Source organism: Miscanthus floridulus, chromosome 2 (genome assembly GCF_019320115.1).
Source record: "Miscanthus floridulus cultivar M001 chromosome 2, ASM1932011v1, whole genome shotgun sequence".
Taxonomy (NCBI): Eukaryota; Viridiplantae; Streptophyta; class Magnoliopsida; order Poales; family Poaceae; genus Miscanthus; species Miscanthus floridulus.
The window spans coordinates 169,036,264-169,051,697 of NC_089581.1; the positions used below are offsets into that span (position 1 = coordinate 169,036,264).

The 15,434-nt window shown below is 46.5% G+C and overlaps 2 protein-coding genes and 1 non-coding gene across 3 annotated transcripts; 2 read left to right on the forward strand and 1 right to left on the reverse strand.

The window, feature by feature from the left end:
* Nucleotides 1-3,414: 3,414 nt before the first annotated feature.
* LOC136540593 (probable glucomannan 4-beta-mannosyltransferase 4) lies at nucleotides 3,415-7,895 on the reverse strand. Its single transcript, XM_066532594.1, has 9 exons — nucleotides 7,381-7,895; nucleotides 6,137-6,235; nucleotides 5,264-5,516; nucleotides 4,935-5,045; nucleotides 4,726-4,862; nucleotides 4,519-4,632; nucleotides 4,221-4,420; nucleotides 3,910-4,107; nucleotides 3,415-3,769 (listed from the first exon to the last, which is right to left on the reverse strand). The coding sequence occupies exons 1-9, from the start codon at nucleotides 7,726-7,728 to the stop codon at nucleotides 3,601-3,603; spliced, it is 1,629 nt and encodes a 542-aa protein (XP_066388691.1). The 5' UTR covers nucleotides 7,729-7,895; the 3' UTR covers nucleotides 3,415-3,600.
* Nucleotides 7,896-10,770: 2,875 nt separating this feature from the next.
* LOC136537416 (uncharacterized) lies at nucleotides 10,771-11,509 on the forward strand. The gene is made up of 2 exons (XM_066529395.1): nucleotides 10,771-11,174; nucleotides 11,470-11,509. The coding sequence occupies exons 1-2, from the start codon at nucleotides 10,894-10,896 to the stop codon at nucleotides 11,507-11,509; spliced, it is 321 nt and encodes a 106-aa protein (XP_066385492.1). The 5' UTR covers nucleotides 10,771-10,893.
* A 2,705-nt stretch (nucleotides 11,510-14,214) lies between these two features.
* Nucleotides 14,215-14,295, forward strand: TRNAL-CAG (transfer RNA leucine (anticodon CAG)). Its single transcript has one exon. It is a non-coding gene; the product is annotated as a tRNA-Leu (tRNA).
* The last annotated feature ends 1,139 nt before the right edge of the window (nucleotides 14,296-15,434 follow it).

Below are 15,434 nucleotides of genomic sequence, written 5' to 3' on the forward strand. Positions count from 1 at the left end.
TGCCGCATAAGCTCGCAAAAAGAAAGCACCCTTGCGCGGGATGCGGGCTGCCGCATGTGCATGCAAAAGCTCGCGAGGCACGGCGGCGATGCTGAACTGCTGATGAAGCCGAAGATGAAGCAGCAGAGACGATGGAGCAGAGCCCGCGAAGGCGCCTTTGCTTACCATGCCGCCGCCACCGAATGGGAAACAGGTGTCCGCAGATCTCGTCCTCCTGGCGGCGCGGTGTTGGCAGGCCCATGAGGCGCGCGATGACGACTGAGGCAGTCCCATTGGCTGGGTGCGGCAACCTGCAAGGGAGGAGTAGGGCTGCATAGGCTTGACAACCGGCATGGACTCCCACGTCGGCAAAACCAGAGTGCAAAACCATCCCAAGGGATCATATACACGGTTTGGAGATGTTTGAGGTGTAGAATACATAGTTTTATAGTATAGGGGGTGAAGTAGACACCATGCCAAACATCAGAGGTTATATAGACTTTTTTCGATTATTGTTGGCCATACGGAGAAAAATATGTATTACCCGCGCCAGAGATAAATGCCGTGTAGGACACCACGGTGGGGCTGGGGTCCGCGGCCAGCGTCGCGGTGGCAGCGCTTGGGAGGTCGAGCTTCGAGTAGAGGTTGACGAGGTGCACGCAGGATGAAGGGCAGGAGGGCTGGGGCCAGCAGCCTGAGCGCGCTCGCGTGTGCCGGTCGGCCGAGCCTCAGGGCACCGGGAGGCGATCGCCGCCTCGACCGCGCCCGCCAGGAGCTGCGGGTCGGCCGCCACGGCGCGACGCATTTGGGGCTGGGCCTGGAGCTTGCCTTGTCTCCTAAACACGTCTCCGGCACGGTCTTTTGGGTCCACAGACGTGGACGTGGGGCTGGGCCTGGAGACTCTCCGCATACGTGGAGGTGGAGGTTGGCCGCCACGATCTTTTGGGTCCACAGACCTATACGGAGGAGCCGTCTCTCATCCCGTTAAGCTCCCCTCCCTTCTTGCCGTATCCAGGCGTGGCACACAGCTGCTGGTTATCCGACTCTGTGAAAGATTAGGAGGCGCGTGCACGAAATTTGTTGGACGAAAGCGGTTGGTATTTTTTAGGTGCTATATACTAGATTAGTATGTCGTGTCTTTCTTGTTTAATTATTTTATTTAATTTTATCTTTATTATAAGCATAATATATACCAACTTTGGTCGGCGGATTTAGCTTACTTGAAACTTAGTGCCTGTTTAGTTTCCAAAATTTTACAAAACTTTTTAAGATTCCTCGTCACATCGAATCTTTGGACGCATGCACGAAGCATTAAATATAAATAAAAAATAAAACTAATTACACAGTTTAGACGAAATTCACGAGACGAATCTTTTAAGCCTAATTAAACTATGATTGGACACTAATTATCAAATAACAACGAAAATGTTACAGTACTATTTTTTTAAAAAAAATCGCCAACTAAACAAGGTCTTAATAATGTATCGCAAGTGTCAAACGTTGACGATGGAACCTTTTGGCGCTGGGCCTGGACCCATATTTTTTTATCGAAGAAAACGTCGAAGATATCTTCACAGTCGCAGGGCTGATGAGACTTGTCTTGCGGGGTGTTTGGTTACTACAGAGAAATTTTAGTCCCTGTCCTATCGGATGTTTGGACACATGCATGAAGTATTAAATATAGATGAAAAAATAACTAATTGCACAGATTGTGGCTAATTTGTGAGACGAATTTTTTAAGCCTAATTAGTCTATGATTTGACAATGTTGTGCTACAGTAAATATATGCTAATGACGGATTAATTAGGCTTAATAAATTCGTCTCGTAAATTAGTCTCCATCTATGTAATTAGTTTTATAATTAACTCATATTTAGTTCTCCTAAATAGTATCCGAACGTTCGATGTGACATAGACTAAAATTTAGTCCATGGAACCAAAGGGGTCCCTTGTAACAATAAAAAAGATTATCCGGACTCCAAAAGTTTCCGCACACTACCTGACCTGTACACGTGAAACGCCGCAGAGCAAGAGGACACACCCAGGCGGTCGCAGCGTATCCTGACACGCGCGTCGGGACCCCTCCTGTCAGTGACCCTGCACCGTCCGATCGAGCCGGTGACGACGCAGGTCAGGTCACGTCGAGGCCGCGCTGGTCGGCTTCTTTTTCCACCTCCTGCTCCTATTTTCTTGCTCTCGACTCTCGTGGAGTACTGGACTACGGGAGAAAGAAACGGCCGTGGAAACTGGAAAGCGACGAGAGGGCGCTTGGATCGCCGGCATCTGCAGAAAGATCGGAATCCTCCGTGGAAAACACTGGAGGACAAGTGTCCACCAGAAGAGGCGACCTCATCTAGTAGCGGAAGAGTAGTACACCTTCGTTGAAAAAAGAGCGCAATTCTGACTCTGTTCTTTCTCGGTAAACTTTCTAAAGCTTGATTAAGATCATAAAAAAATATTTATTTGATAGTACGAAATACGTATATACTATATAATATACATTTCATGGTGAATTTAATAGTACTCATTTGACATTATACAGTATGTTAGAATGGTATTCTTCCAAGGTGGAGGGAGTAATATAATAATTAACAAAGTGAGATCGAGGTGCTACAGAGGGCATGTCAACCAAGGAGACGAGAAACTAACGAGATTTTTTGCGAGGCACGAAAGCGAGAGGCTTTTGCCCATAACTAAAAGTAGGGTTTGTTAATTTGTTGTGAAAGAAAAATATTATTTATTGGTTAAAAAAAATATGCTTTATAAGCCAAACCAACCGGGCGTTTGCGCCTGCCTTTTTCGTGAGAGCTTGGGGCCTTGAGTCCCTTTCGTGCTCGGCCCTCCGGCTCTTGTTTGCTTCTTCTCGCAAGGAGAGGAAGAAGAAAAAAAGAGGAACCGTGTGGATGTGTCCTGGGTCTTACGTTATTTGTGCCGTCCTGTGGCCGATGAAAAGCGACGGCGACGCACCCGCTGGAGATGAGTCCGTGGCTTTCGTGCTGTGACTGCTGTCCATCGCAGGGATGGGTTCAGTTCAGACAAGCTCTCATGGGCTGCCACTGGCTGATAGCTTCTGGTCCACTCCAGGCCCATACCCACTTACCCACCTAGGCACCCAAAGCCACGGCTAGTCTTGTTCACCGGGCTGGTTACCTGCAGCGGCCGTCAAATGCAGACAGCACTGAAGCCGTCCCGAAACAAATATATAATTCTAGGTTACCTGAGTGTCTACTAAGTTACTTCCTCCATACAAAAAAATAATAATTCTAGATTTGAGACATCAAATTTTCTTAGTTTGATCAAATTTATCAAAAAAAACATCAATATTTATTCAGATAGGTTTATTATAAATATATATTTCATAACTACACTAATCATACATATTTAGTATCATAAATGTTTATATTTTATCATATAGATTTGGTCAAATTTAAAATCGTTTGACTCCTTGGGATTAGAATTGCCTTTTTTTTTACAGAGGGAGTACTATACTGAAATGCGTCGCGTGCAGCGTTTATTCTGTTCCATTTACACAAATAATTGCTTTCTTTTTTCTAGTTACAGATTTACAGGAGGCACATCAGGGAAGAATGCAGCAACAGCTATGGGCTATATGTGCTATGGCCTATGCACAAGAACAGGGTGTCGCGGTGCCGACGAAGCCAAACCCGAGCACGAGGAAAGCGAAGGCCTGGAGGAAGATGTACAGGTAGTAGTGCCCGGCTCCGAGCACGACATCGTATGACGCGCATAGCAACAGGTAGAACGCGACCAGGAGCTCAGGCACGTAGATCCTGCAGTGGCCAGAACAGACCAGATCAGCAAACGCAAAGCAACAGTGTCAGACACACGTTTTCTCCACTGCAATCTCTGCTGCTACGTAGTGATAGTCTACAGAGCGCAACGCGTACAGCTTGCTGGATCTCTTACATACCTCTCGACGCACTCGGTTGGCTTCACCGGTGTAAGGAGAGGGACCTGGAGCTTGTCCTTCACATGGTCGCCCACCTTCTCAGTGACCACCCACTCGTCCACGTACATGGTCTCCAGCAACCCAGTCAGTGCCGCGCGCATTCGGTGCATTGACATGACGTTCTCGAACAGGATCCATATTGGCACCAGATGGATAGACCTGGCGTGCACGAAATAACTGGTAGCATCAGTAAACACGCGAGATTAACGAGCGGATAGCCAGGGAAATCTACTCCATCTGGAGTCAGCCAGGAGAAAGATGGGTCACTTTACCATGGATTCCTGATGGCGTTCATGACGGTAATGGCAGTGGGAATGTAGAACATTCCCCAGACAGGGATACTGACTTCAGGGACCATGACGGACAATGGGATCACGACGCAGTAGAACAGGAATGTTAGGATGGGAGCGATGACCCTTCGGACAAAGAAGAAGCTGTACAGAAGATGAAGCTTCTTCCATACGGTTACCCCCTGCATCATTCATATTCATATATATACACAGTAAAGATACTTCCTACTAAGTGACCATACTGTAACTGCATCTGTTACATTGATTCAAGAATGCTTGCCTTGCTTCTAACAATGTCCCCGGCCATTTTTCTGAAGAGGTTGGCAGCACCACAAGTCCACCTGTGCTGTTGATGACGGTAGGCCTTGAAGGTACTTGGGAGTTCACTCTTAACCTGTACAAAATTGTTACAGCAACAGACAGATATAGGCAGATGCATATGCCTATCAAAACGTCACCACTACTACAAGTGTGCAGAAAGACGCACCCTTATATCACCAACATACAGGAATTGACATCCCTTGAGGCTTGCTCGCACAGCCAAGTCCATGTCTTCCACAGTGGTGCGATCCTTCCATCCTCCTGCTTCCCTAATAGCTGATACCCGCCACACACCAGCAGTACCTGTAAAACCTTCAGTCAGATATGATTGCAAACTCGCATGATTGCTTTTGACATAGGTTCTTACGGTCGTACCGTTGAAACCAAAGAAGGCATGCATAGATGAGCCTGATTCCTGCTCCACCTTGAAATGGTAATCTAGTGACATCTTTTGTATCCTTGTCAGTAGGCAAATATTGTAGTTCACTGCAAAATTGCCCGGGCAAAGGCCAGGTCAGGAACATCCTGTAATCAGAATGAACAAAAGTTCTCACTTCAAATTATAGACACAACCACATTACCCATTCGTAGGCAGAGCAAATTGCATCCAAGTATTTGCAGTAATGAGCCTAACTTAATGTTTTGTAGCTAAAGAAATGTATGTAGTCTCACATTAGAGAACACAAATGGAAAGCTTTGCTTACCAAACTCCCAACGTGTCTGTACCAGAGCAATCTTCGGGTTATGCACAAGAAATGGTATAGTTCTTAAAAGGAAGTCAGGTTCAGGTTGAAAATCTGCATCAAAGATGGCTACAAAATCACATTCTTGGGCATAACTATGTTCCATGCCCTTCTTCAGGGCTCCTGCTTTGTATCCCTTCCTACTTTGCCGAATTTCATATTTTATGTTGATTTTCTTGCTGGCCCAACCCTTGCATTCAAGCTCCACAAGTTCCTGCATTTTATCAAAATTGATAGAAATAAAGAAAACAGTCAATTCAATGAAAACGAACAGAAAGCTTAGCTAAAGAAAGATAAATGGGGTTCTTTGTAGTTTGCTACGCAATAACTGATTATTGATTTTACAGGAAATAATTGGAAAAGTCGTATTGTTAACTGATTTCGATAAGGGTCTACTAATTGTATGGTCGTGGCTGCTAATATAACTGAGTCCTGTTTGATGAAATTAATTTCTTGCAGTTGAATTAGAGAACAAGTTTCAGGAGAAAAAACATTGAATTTTCAGATAGCAGCCTTCACTATGAAACGTATAGCAAATTGCTACACTTCCTTACAGCTTGATACAGTTGCACACACACTCTTGCAGTGCAATTCACTAATGCAACCAGGCTACCACCGAGTTGTATTCTCCAGCAACAGTTAGCTCAAGCAAAATACGAATAAGCAGTGCTAAGCACATCCAACTATCCAAGCTGTTCCAGCTGTTTGACATGTTGCATCACATGAATTGATGAACTACATCTTAGATTCAAAACCTTCGTATAGCACATGTGTCTTTAGAAATGCTTAGATCAAGCAAATAAACAAACAAAAAAACAGCTTATCTTGTGTTACCTTAATATATGGATCGGTGGAATCATCCAAGACTTGGATTATAATACGGTCAGGCGGCCATATGAGGGCACATGCTGCTCGAATAGAGAGTTTGTAGACCTGAAAAAGAAAGGTACGCGCATCACCTTCATCGTCATATGTTTGTAATGAACAGGCTGACCCCCTGAGAATAAAATTCAGGCGCCTGTCAGACAGGAAACATGGCTACTCAACATTCTGGCATCCACGGTTCCACCAGTTAGAGAGATCAGATGACCTATCAGACGCGATCGTGGGATGCAGCTTAACATATTGTCCAGGCTTACCTAGGACATTGCTGAAGACAATCAGCCTGTTCGCTGGTTGATTTCTGGGCTGATAAGCCCGGCTGGTGCTGATTTGTTGTGAGAGGAAAACACTGTTGGCTGGCTGATAAGCCCTGGCTAAAACTAACAAGCGAACAAGCTGAATGTGCTCTGCATTTTGGCATGTTAGCACTGCGGAACCCGTGTCAATGTACAAACTAGCAGCAAACACATCGTTGACAAGACTCCACATCGAAACAGAGCCTCAAGTTTCCCCACCATGAAAGAAAAAAAGAAACAACACAAGCAGCTTGAACAATATAAGAGGCAGTTTGGATCTTTTCATTTGAAGGAATTGAAATATACATAATAAATTAAGCTATTTGGCTTGGAAATTGACATTCCACCACTTTCCATAGTTCACATATAAGTCTATCTCAAATTCATAGGGTGGGAGATGGAAATGGATTCTACAGATCATCATTCTATATTTCTACTTTGCAACTTATAACACGTTCTTCAACTCGCTCCCATACGGTAGAAATGCAACACATAAGTATCTCTCTCGTATAACCAACAATAATATACAAATATAATTCATATACAACCATATTAGCTTAATTAATATAGGTCTAAATTATGATTATTAAAATGAATTCAATTAAGGATCCAAACCGGGCCTAAGGAAATTCGGACTCGGAGCACCACAGAAAGTTAGAAACTCCGAACTCAATCTAGAGCTAAAAGCAGTTGAACCTAGTGCCGTTGCATTTTGAATACAAGAGAAATTCACAAGAGCTAGAATTGAAGCAATACTTGCGTGCCTAAAATGTCGTCGCATTTTGAATGTGAAACCTCCTAATCAACAATGCAAGCCCGTGAGTTGGTTGGATGAATGCCGCTTTCATACAGAAGCGGGTGGCGATCGATAATGAGAATCACGCGGGCCGAGGGCCTCACCTCCCTCTCGTTGTACATGGGGATCTGCACGAGCACCATCGGGTACGCCTCGCCGCCCACCGCGGCCTCCTCATCGTCCTGCTGGCCGCCGGCGGTCCCGGAGGGCATGGGCTCCCAGCGGTACCGCCGCTCCGGGGTCCGGCGCAGGAGGTTGACGGCGACGCTCATGTAGCACACCTCGAGCACGAGCATGACCGACATGGCGAGGCACGCCCACACCGCGGCCTCCAGCGCCGGCGCCACCGCGCGCGCCCGCACCGCCGCCCACGCCGCCCGGTCCCACTCCCACGGCGCGGCGGCGGAGGCCGCGCCGTGCAGCACCCGCGCCCACAGCCCCTCCAACTCCATGTGTCGGCGTCGACCGACCTCGGAGGACTTGGGGAATGGCGGTGGGGGCGGGCGAAGCAGAGCTTGCGCAGCTGGCTTCGGGCCGTGGGCTCTCGGATCCGTTTCGAAATCGTTTTGAAATGTGGGAAAGGGGGGGGGTGCTTTGCCTGCCAGGTAAGCTGAGAACCCAAACCGGATGCGCGAGCACGAGGAATAACGCACATGCTGGGATAACCCTCGCCCTCGGGTTTTTGCTTGGGCCTTGTTTAGATAAAAATTTTTTTGCAAAATGGCTACTGCAGCGTTTTCATTGTTATTTGGTAAATAGTATCTAATCATAGTCTAATTAGGCTTAAAAGATTTGTCTCGTGGATTTCGTCTAAACTGTATAATTAGTTTTATTTTTTATTTATATTTAATGCTTCATGCATGCGTCTAAAGATTCGATGTGATGGAAAATATGAAAAATTTTGCAAAATTTTTTGCAAACTAAACTGGACCTTGGTCACACGGGTAGGGGATTAGCGAAGCGAACACGTAGGTAAACGGTTGTCGAGTAATTAAAGCGTGCAAAAGCTAATGACCGATTGACCGGGCTCTTCCGGATTCTCTCTGATCCGATGGCCACGCGCGTCAAGAACCACAAGATGGCTGTGGGCCTGTGGGATTGTGGGGGTGGACCTGTCCCAGTCCCAGCAAATTAGCTGTTCATCCTCATCAGCTGGGCCCTGTGCTCATTGTCTGGCTGACTATCTGTCTGACATACTTGCCGCATTATCCTCATTCCACGCCGCGCCTGGGCCCAAATCCAGACGTGTCTCTGTCAGCTCGGTGACCCGTTGGTTTCAGTCAGGGTTTATCAGTCAGGCAAGAGTAATTTTCTCTTATAATAAACTAGTATCAATCGGGCTTATCAGCCTAGAAACCAACCAGCGAACAGACCTGTGATTCTAAAATATGATCGTATGTGTATTGTATTTTATATAGATGTTAATTGTTGTTATAGGTTACGTTACGTATGCATAAACACGAGTATTGTAGTGGTATTCGGTAAATCAGTATCTGATACGCGTATGAAACTCAGCACGTAGTGTTGTCACGCTCGTTGCACTTGTATTAGATTATCAGCGTGGACGTCCGCGTCTCCCCTGCGTGATGCGCATGGTGCTGCCGCCTGCATCTCCTAATGCACGCGCCCACATGCGCCGCCTGCTGCTGCACGCCTACGCATGCTGCTCTGCCTGCTGCTGCATGCGCCTATATGCTCACAATTTTTAAGCGGGGAGTGGACACGCGTGGCCCCGGTCTCCAGTGATGCATGCAGCATGTTGGTTTCGGTTTATTCATTTATATCTGGTTTATAATCTACGGCTTAATAATATTTTTCTCTCATACCAAATCAGCCAGCAGTACTTTTAGTCATGACTTATAAGCCAATTTAGTCAAAACGAACAGGTTGATAGTCACCGAAACACGAGAGTTGCAACCAGTCATTGCCGTGGACTCTAGCTAGAAGCACGCCATCTACGCGTGTTTTCTCGTGCTTGCTAATAAAAATACTTGCAATACGAAGCACTTGCTGCAACATATTCTGAACACAAGTGAAACATTCGAAACATACGCTTGCAACATATGTGTATAGCCACTGCAATATATGCAACATCTAGATAAAACACTTGCAACGTACTTCTGAAAACAGCTGAAACATTTGAAACATACACTTACAATGTACGTGTATAGCCACTGCAACATATATAACTTCCAAATAAAACACTTATAACTTGCAACGTAAAAACACTTGCTGCAACATAAGACTGAAACAGATAAACTATTTAGAACATACTCTCGCAACATATGTGTGAATTATATGCAACATCAGATAAAAAACTATTTGCAAACATACGTTCGAAACAGATGAAATAGTTTGAACAAACGCTTGCAACATTAATCTAAAATACTTGCAACGTGTAAAAAAAAATTTCGATCTACTTTTGCAACATCTATATGAAGCATTTGCAACATGCCTTAAAAACATTTGAAACATATGCTTGCAACATGTGCTTTCAACGTAGCGCAACATCTCCTTGCTGCTTGAGAGAATGTAGGTTCGTTGGCATGTGAAGTTCACCGAAGGCAGCGACCCGGCGACGCTTGTAGGTTGCAGGCCGGCGGTGGCGGCTCTGCGTCACGGCAAGAGGCAGCGCCCGCATAACTGGAAGAGGGAAGCCAGATCTGCCGAGGAGCCATTGCTGCCAGCCTGCCGCGCTGGTCCGTTCATGACTGGGGCTGTCGATGTCGTTGCGCCGCCGTGCCGAGGGCAACTCGGGGCTCCGCGTTGTGGTCCGCTCGTGCTGAGGCCACGTTGTATGGTAGATAATAAGCTGCATATATGGATATATATAAGTATCATTACACCCCCCGATGGTCATGAGTACGTATGCTAGAGTCATCGCATATGGATTCCGATGCTCATGGATTTGAAACTGCCAAGGTTGGGAGGGTCTGCCTGGCCAGAAGTCAAAACCTGCTGCACAGTGCTCCAGGGCATTAGCTCCAGATAACCCACAGCTTTACACGGGTCGAGGATTAGCGAAACGAACACGTTGGTAAGGGTTGTATATAGAGTAATTATTTATTAAAGCGTGCAAAGCTGTGGGTTATCTGGAGCTAATGACCGGGCTCTTCCGGATTCTCTCTCATCCGAGGGCCGGCCACGCGCATCAAGAACCACAAGATGGCTGTGGGGTGGGCCGTGGGCGTGGGCCTTGTGCCTACGATACGAAGGGATGCAGACGCCGCGGAGCCGCGGAGGAGGCATCGCCCCCACCGTTGCCGACCGCGTCATTCTGTTGAGCGCGGAGGCGAGTACAAGCAAGATGGATTGCGGCAGGGATTTGTTTCCATGCATGGCGATCGCGGCAGTAAACTCGCACTCGCTGGATGGTTCAAATCTTAGACGCATCCAACACACTGACCGCATCGGGAATCCGGGATCACAAGGAGAAGGGATTTACTCGGAGCATATCTGAAATTCATGCGCGTCAGATCGCCCCCGCCGTCAATGCTGAGGTACAGCTCAGTTTCCAGATCGAGAATGGCGTCGCCGCCCGCCCGCTTATATAGCGAAGCGCGTACGTGGAACTCGGAGATGATAATAATAATAATAGCTAAAAAATCGCGGCGACCATGGCGACGGGAGGAGAGGCCGGCGGGAAGAAGCGGAAGGCCTCCTCCGTCGCCGAGGACGTCGTCACGTTGCCTGCGAGGCGGGAGCCGCGGCGAGGGTTGGGAGTGGTGGAGCTGGAGCGGATCAGGGTGGCGCTCGAGATGGCCGAGCGCTGCTACGCCGCCGCGTCGTCCCTGTCGACGCCTCATCAGCCGCCGCCGGCGCTGCCTCCTGCGGCTCTGGTCGTGCATGCGGCCGGCGTGGCAGCGGCGCCGGCGGCACACCACCAAGGCACCAACACGTACGCGCCAGCCGATGCAGCTCCCTCCCTCCCTCCCTGTTCCCAATTCCTGATCAGAATTTACAGGTTGGAAATGGAGCTGTTCATCAACTGCAAATGACAAGGGGGTATTTGATTCCGTATTACCTCGCCCAGCATTATTACGGCAATGATTCTTTGACCAGGCAGGCATTACATTCATTTACCGATCATTGCTTCAAGACGAGAAAGACGTATTATAAGCAATATATAAATGGCTTGTGACTTGCTTTACACTCGCTCTAAACGATCATGCATTGGTTGTGCGCGTTAGCAGGCTGTTTACGACGAACGGCGGTCACCCTTCGTCCCATTAGAACCGTCATTCGTCTCATCAGAACCATTATCGTCAGGCCGATCAGAGATTCAGAGCGCTGCCACTGCACTTCCTGTCACGGGACAGGCTGCCTCGTCTGACGTGCAGAGTTCGTCATCGGCGAGCCAGCGGTGGCAGGGTCACCGGCGAGTGCATGCCAAGCCTGGCCAGATGACGGCGCTGCCTCAAGTAGCATTCGTGGACCTCGTCGACTCAGACGACGACAATGGCGGCGACGTCGAGGAGGTGGACTTGGAGCTCAAACTATGGAATGAGAAAAAGATACGCAAATCCTTTTCGTATTCGAGAAAAAGAAGAAAAAAATAGAACGAGTTAGGTTGTGGATGATCCAATGTGTTAAATTCTTTTATTTGCATAGAAGCTTGTCAAAATTCATTGTGACTAGTACACACTTCGAGTGTGCCGTATGTAGATTCCCGTTGTGTAGAGCAGTTTTGTTACACAGGTATGCCTCTGAGTATATAAATGAATAAATTAATTTAATAATTAATAAAGTCCGCTCTTTCGTGTATAGAAAAAAAATAAAAAGTCGTCTTGATGGTGTGTTGACGTAAACTTTGACGACGCCTTCGCCCCTGCCCGTACTATAAAAGCGCTCCTCCCCCGCAAATATATTTAAATAAAAAATAAAATAAAGGCTCGACGTCGTCGCAACCTCTCTCGCCGTCCACGAGTCACGTCGGGCCGGCGGCGGCCAGGGGTCCCGGCCGCTCACCACCATGCCTGACCCCACCACCAAACCCCCCTCGCCACGCCCCCGCCGCCGCCGCAGGCTCTGCGGCCTCTGCCTCGGCACCGCGCTCCTCGTCTCCGCGCTCGTCCACGTCGTCGCCCCGCCGCCGCGTCCCGCTTCCGCCTCCGCGCGTTTCTCCGTCATCATAGACGGAGGAAGCACGGGCACCCGGGCCCACGTCTTCGCCACGGGGCACGACGGCCGCCCGGATCTTGCGCGCTCCACCGTGATGCGCGTCTCCCCGGGCCTCTCGTCCTTCGCCGCCGACCTCCTCTTGGGCATTTCTAGGCACAAGGGAGTGAAATGGGCTAAGTGTAGGGCTTAATTATTGCAAGAAATTTAGAATTAGCCCAATTCACCCCCTCTTGGGCATCTTAATCCTTTCAGCAAATTCAAAACGCATTTTGCAACGCTTCGTAGAAAAGCGTTGTCCAAAGCTTTACCCACGCAAGCGCCTGCAACGCCTCCCAATGAAAAAAAGTGTTGCTATTTCTGATATTGCAACTATTTCAGGCCTATTGCAACACTTTTTGGGCGTTGAAACAGAGTTAAAATTTAGTAGTGATCTTTCATTGATCACCTTCAGTCTAGCGAGAACTTACTATGACCGGCCATCATATTAGCAAATAAACGTATTTCTGAGCTTAATGCACGAAAACAATGAGAGATTAGCTCAAGGAGTACTAAAAAAGGGTGCTAATGGCAGTGGGACTCCCGCTGGTAATAAGCAGCTAAAAAATTGAAGCCCATGTCTTTGAAATCCAACGATCATAATGCCTATAAAAATGGAAAATGAAAGAGCCAAAGTAATGAGAAAATAACTTGTCACTGTGAAGCTAAAGGGATCATACCCTGGGGATTATGAAATAACGAAAAAGTAAAAGTGACCAAGATGCAAGGGAAAAACTTTTGTTTCACATTTTCGGAAAGACCACCTATTTGTTCGTCTACCAAGTTCAGCGCGAAATCATAAACAAGCTCCACCAAGGATTGCCATGTGTTTGGCACTGACTTTCCCCCTCCTTTTTTCGTAACAACAAAAACCAGAAGTAGGACGAAACCGAGGGTGAGTAGCATAGACAAGGATAGATATGTGAATGAGAGAAAAAGTTGCCTATATTCAGATCCATAATTGAGTGGATTCCAAATTGATTCAATGGGCTTTCCGTTATTGCCATGTGTTTGGCACTGACTTTCCCCCTCCTTTTTTCGTAACAACAAAAACCAGAAGTAGGACGAAACCGAGGGTGAGTAGCATAGACAAGGATAGATATGTGAATGAGAGAAAAAGTTGCCTATATTCAGATCCATAATTGAGTGGATTCCAAATTGATTCAATGGGCTTTCCGTTACTGGTCCGCTGCCTCCATGGATAATGATTAAGCCTTCATTTACGTCTCATCGTAAAGATCTCTTAGAGGCTAGCCCAATCGGGTATATGTATTTCAGGAGTGATCTAATTGTTCTCCGTAGGAAAAAGAAAGCTGATTAGAAACCCTAAACTGCGGATGCAAGGGGAAAGAAGGCAGATGGGGAGGTGCTTGTCAAAGAGAACAAACAGTAACTCAAAACTACTGTGATAAATGCAATCCCTAGCCCCGTATGGCAGGACCATATTTTGTAGTAGTAGCTTTTTCTCACTGGTGAAGCTGGATAGTTTAGAGGATGTGAGCTAGCAGAAGCAAGTTAAGTAAGGGTTTAGGGTTATGTGTTAATTGAGTTCTTTTGGTGAATAAGTATAGTTATATATATTTTGGTTCACGTTATGAGCCTGGCATTTCTCACGCACGCATGTATTGTGATGCTCTAGTTGTAGTCAAAGTTTGTGGCGACTGGTGGAGTTCATGGAATTATGGAAGCAAGCTGCCAAGCTGGCCCAGACGTTGCTGCCTCACTGTTGTCTCGCTTTGGAGAAAGTTCATGTAAGCTTATTATTGTATTGGACTCAACATGTCAAGATGGCCGAGTTGGTCTAAGGCGCCAGTTTCAGGTACTGGTCCGAAAGGGCATGGGTTCGAATCCCATTCTTGACATTTGTTTTTCTGTGCCGTGCTCTTTTCTAAATGATGATTTTTTTTCTGTGCTTTGCTGTTTTGTTTTTGTTTCTCGTGCTGTGCTGTGCTCTTTTCTAAATGGTTATTTTTTCCCTAAACTTTTGTGCTGTGCTTTGCTCTTTTCTAAATGAACCTCACCAGAGCTCTAGCTGTTTTTAACACAAGAGGAACAAAATGTAACTATTCTAAATGATGATTTTTTTTCTGTGCTTTGCTGTTTTGTTTTTGTTTCTCGTGCTGTGCTGTGCTCTTTTCTAAATGGTTATTTTTTCCCTAAACTTTTGTGCTGTGCTTTGCTCTTTTCTAAATGAACCTCACCAGAGCTCTAGCTGTTTTTAACACAAGAGGAACAAAATGTAACTAGTAGAAAAAAAATTACTGACCTTTATAGCTTCATACGTATTTTGTCAAATACTACTATGCATATACATATACTCCGTAGTAATTTTTTGACACATCTAGACTTATAGGCCATAGAAGCCATAATATCATGTGAACCCTAATTCAGGCCCTAATATTTTTTTGTTTTTTGTGTTACACTTTTTTTCCTAATAATGTGTGCTAAACATTTTAATCGACACCTTTCTATTTCTTACTCTTTCCTATATAAACCTCGACACTGTAAAGCAAAGTTGTGTCCCTTTTTCAACAAAAGAGTACTGACAAATATTTTGACAAGGGGTACTCCACCCTCTCCCCCTCTCCCTCGTTATTCGGACTTATACCCCGCTGAGTCAACCTTTGGCCGAATTCTTAAGTCCCCTTTGGCACGGCTCATCCAAAATGGTTTCACCGGTGAAGCCAAAGCCGGTGAAGCCAGAAAAACTGGTTTTTCTCGGCTTCTAGTTCATTTTAACCCCGGCTTATAAAACGACTTCACGCTATAGTGCCTCGATTTGCGCAAAATAGATGAAGCCGAAGCCAACATAAGCCGTGCCAAAGAGGCCCTTAGACTACCGAGTTCCAAGCAAAACTCAGCGAGTGGAACCGTATTTCTAAAAAGAAGATGTTCGTTGAGGTTGCATGAGTGGATGCAACAAAAACCAAGATGTCGTTTGGTTGCCCGTATGAGCGGACGTAGTCTACCAAATCTGAAGGGCTAACATGTGGGACCACAT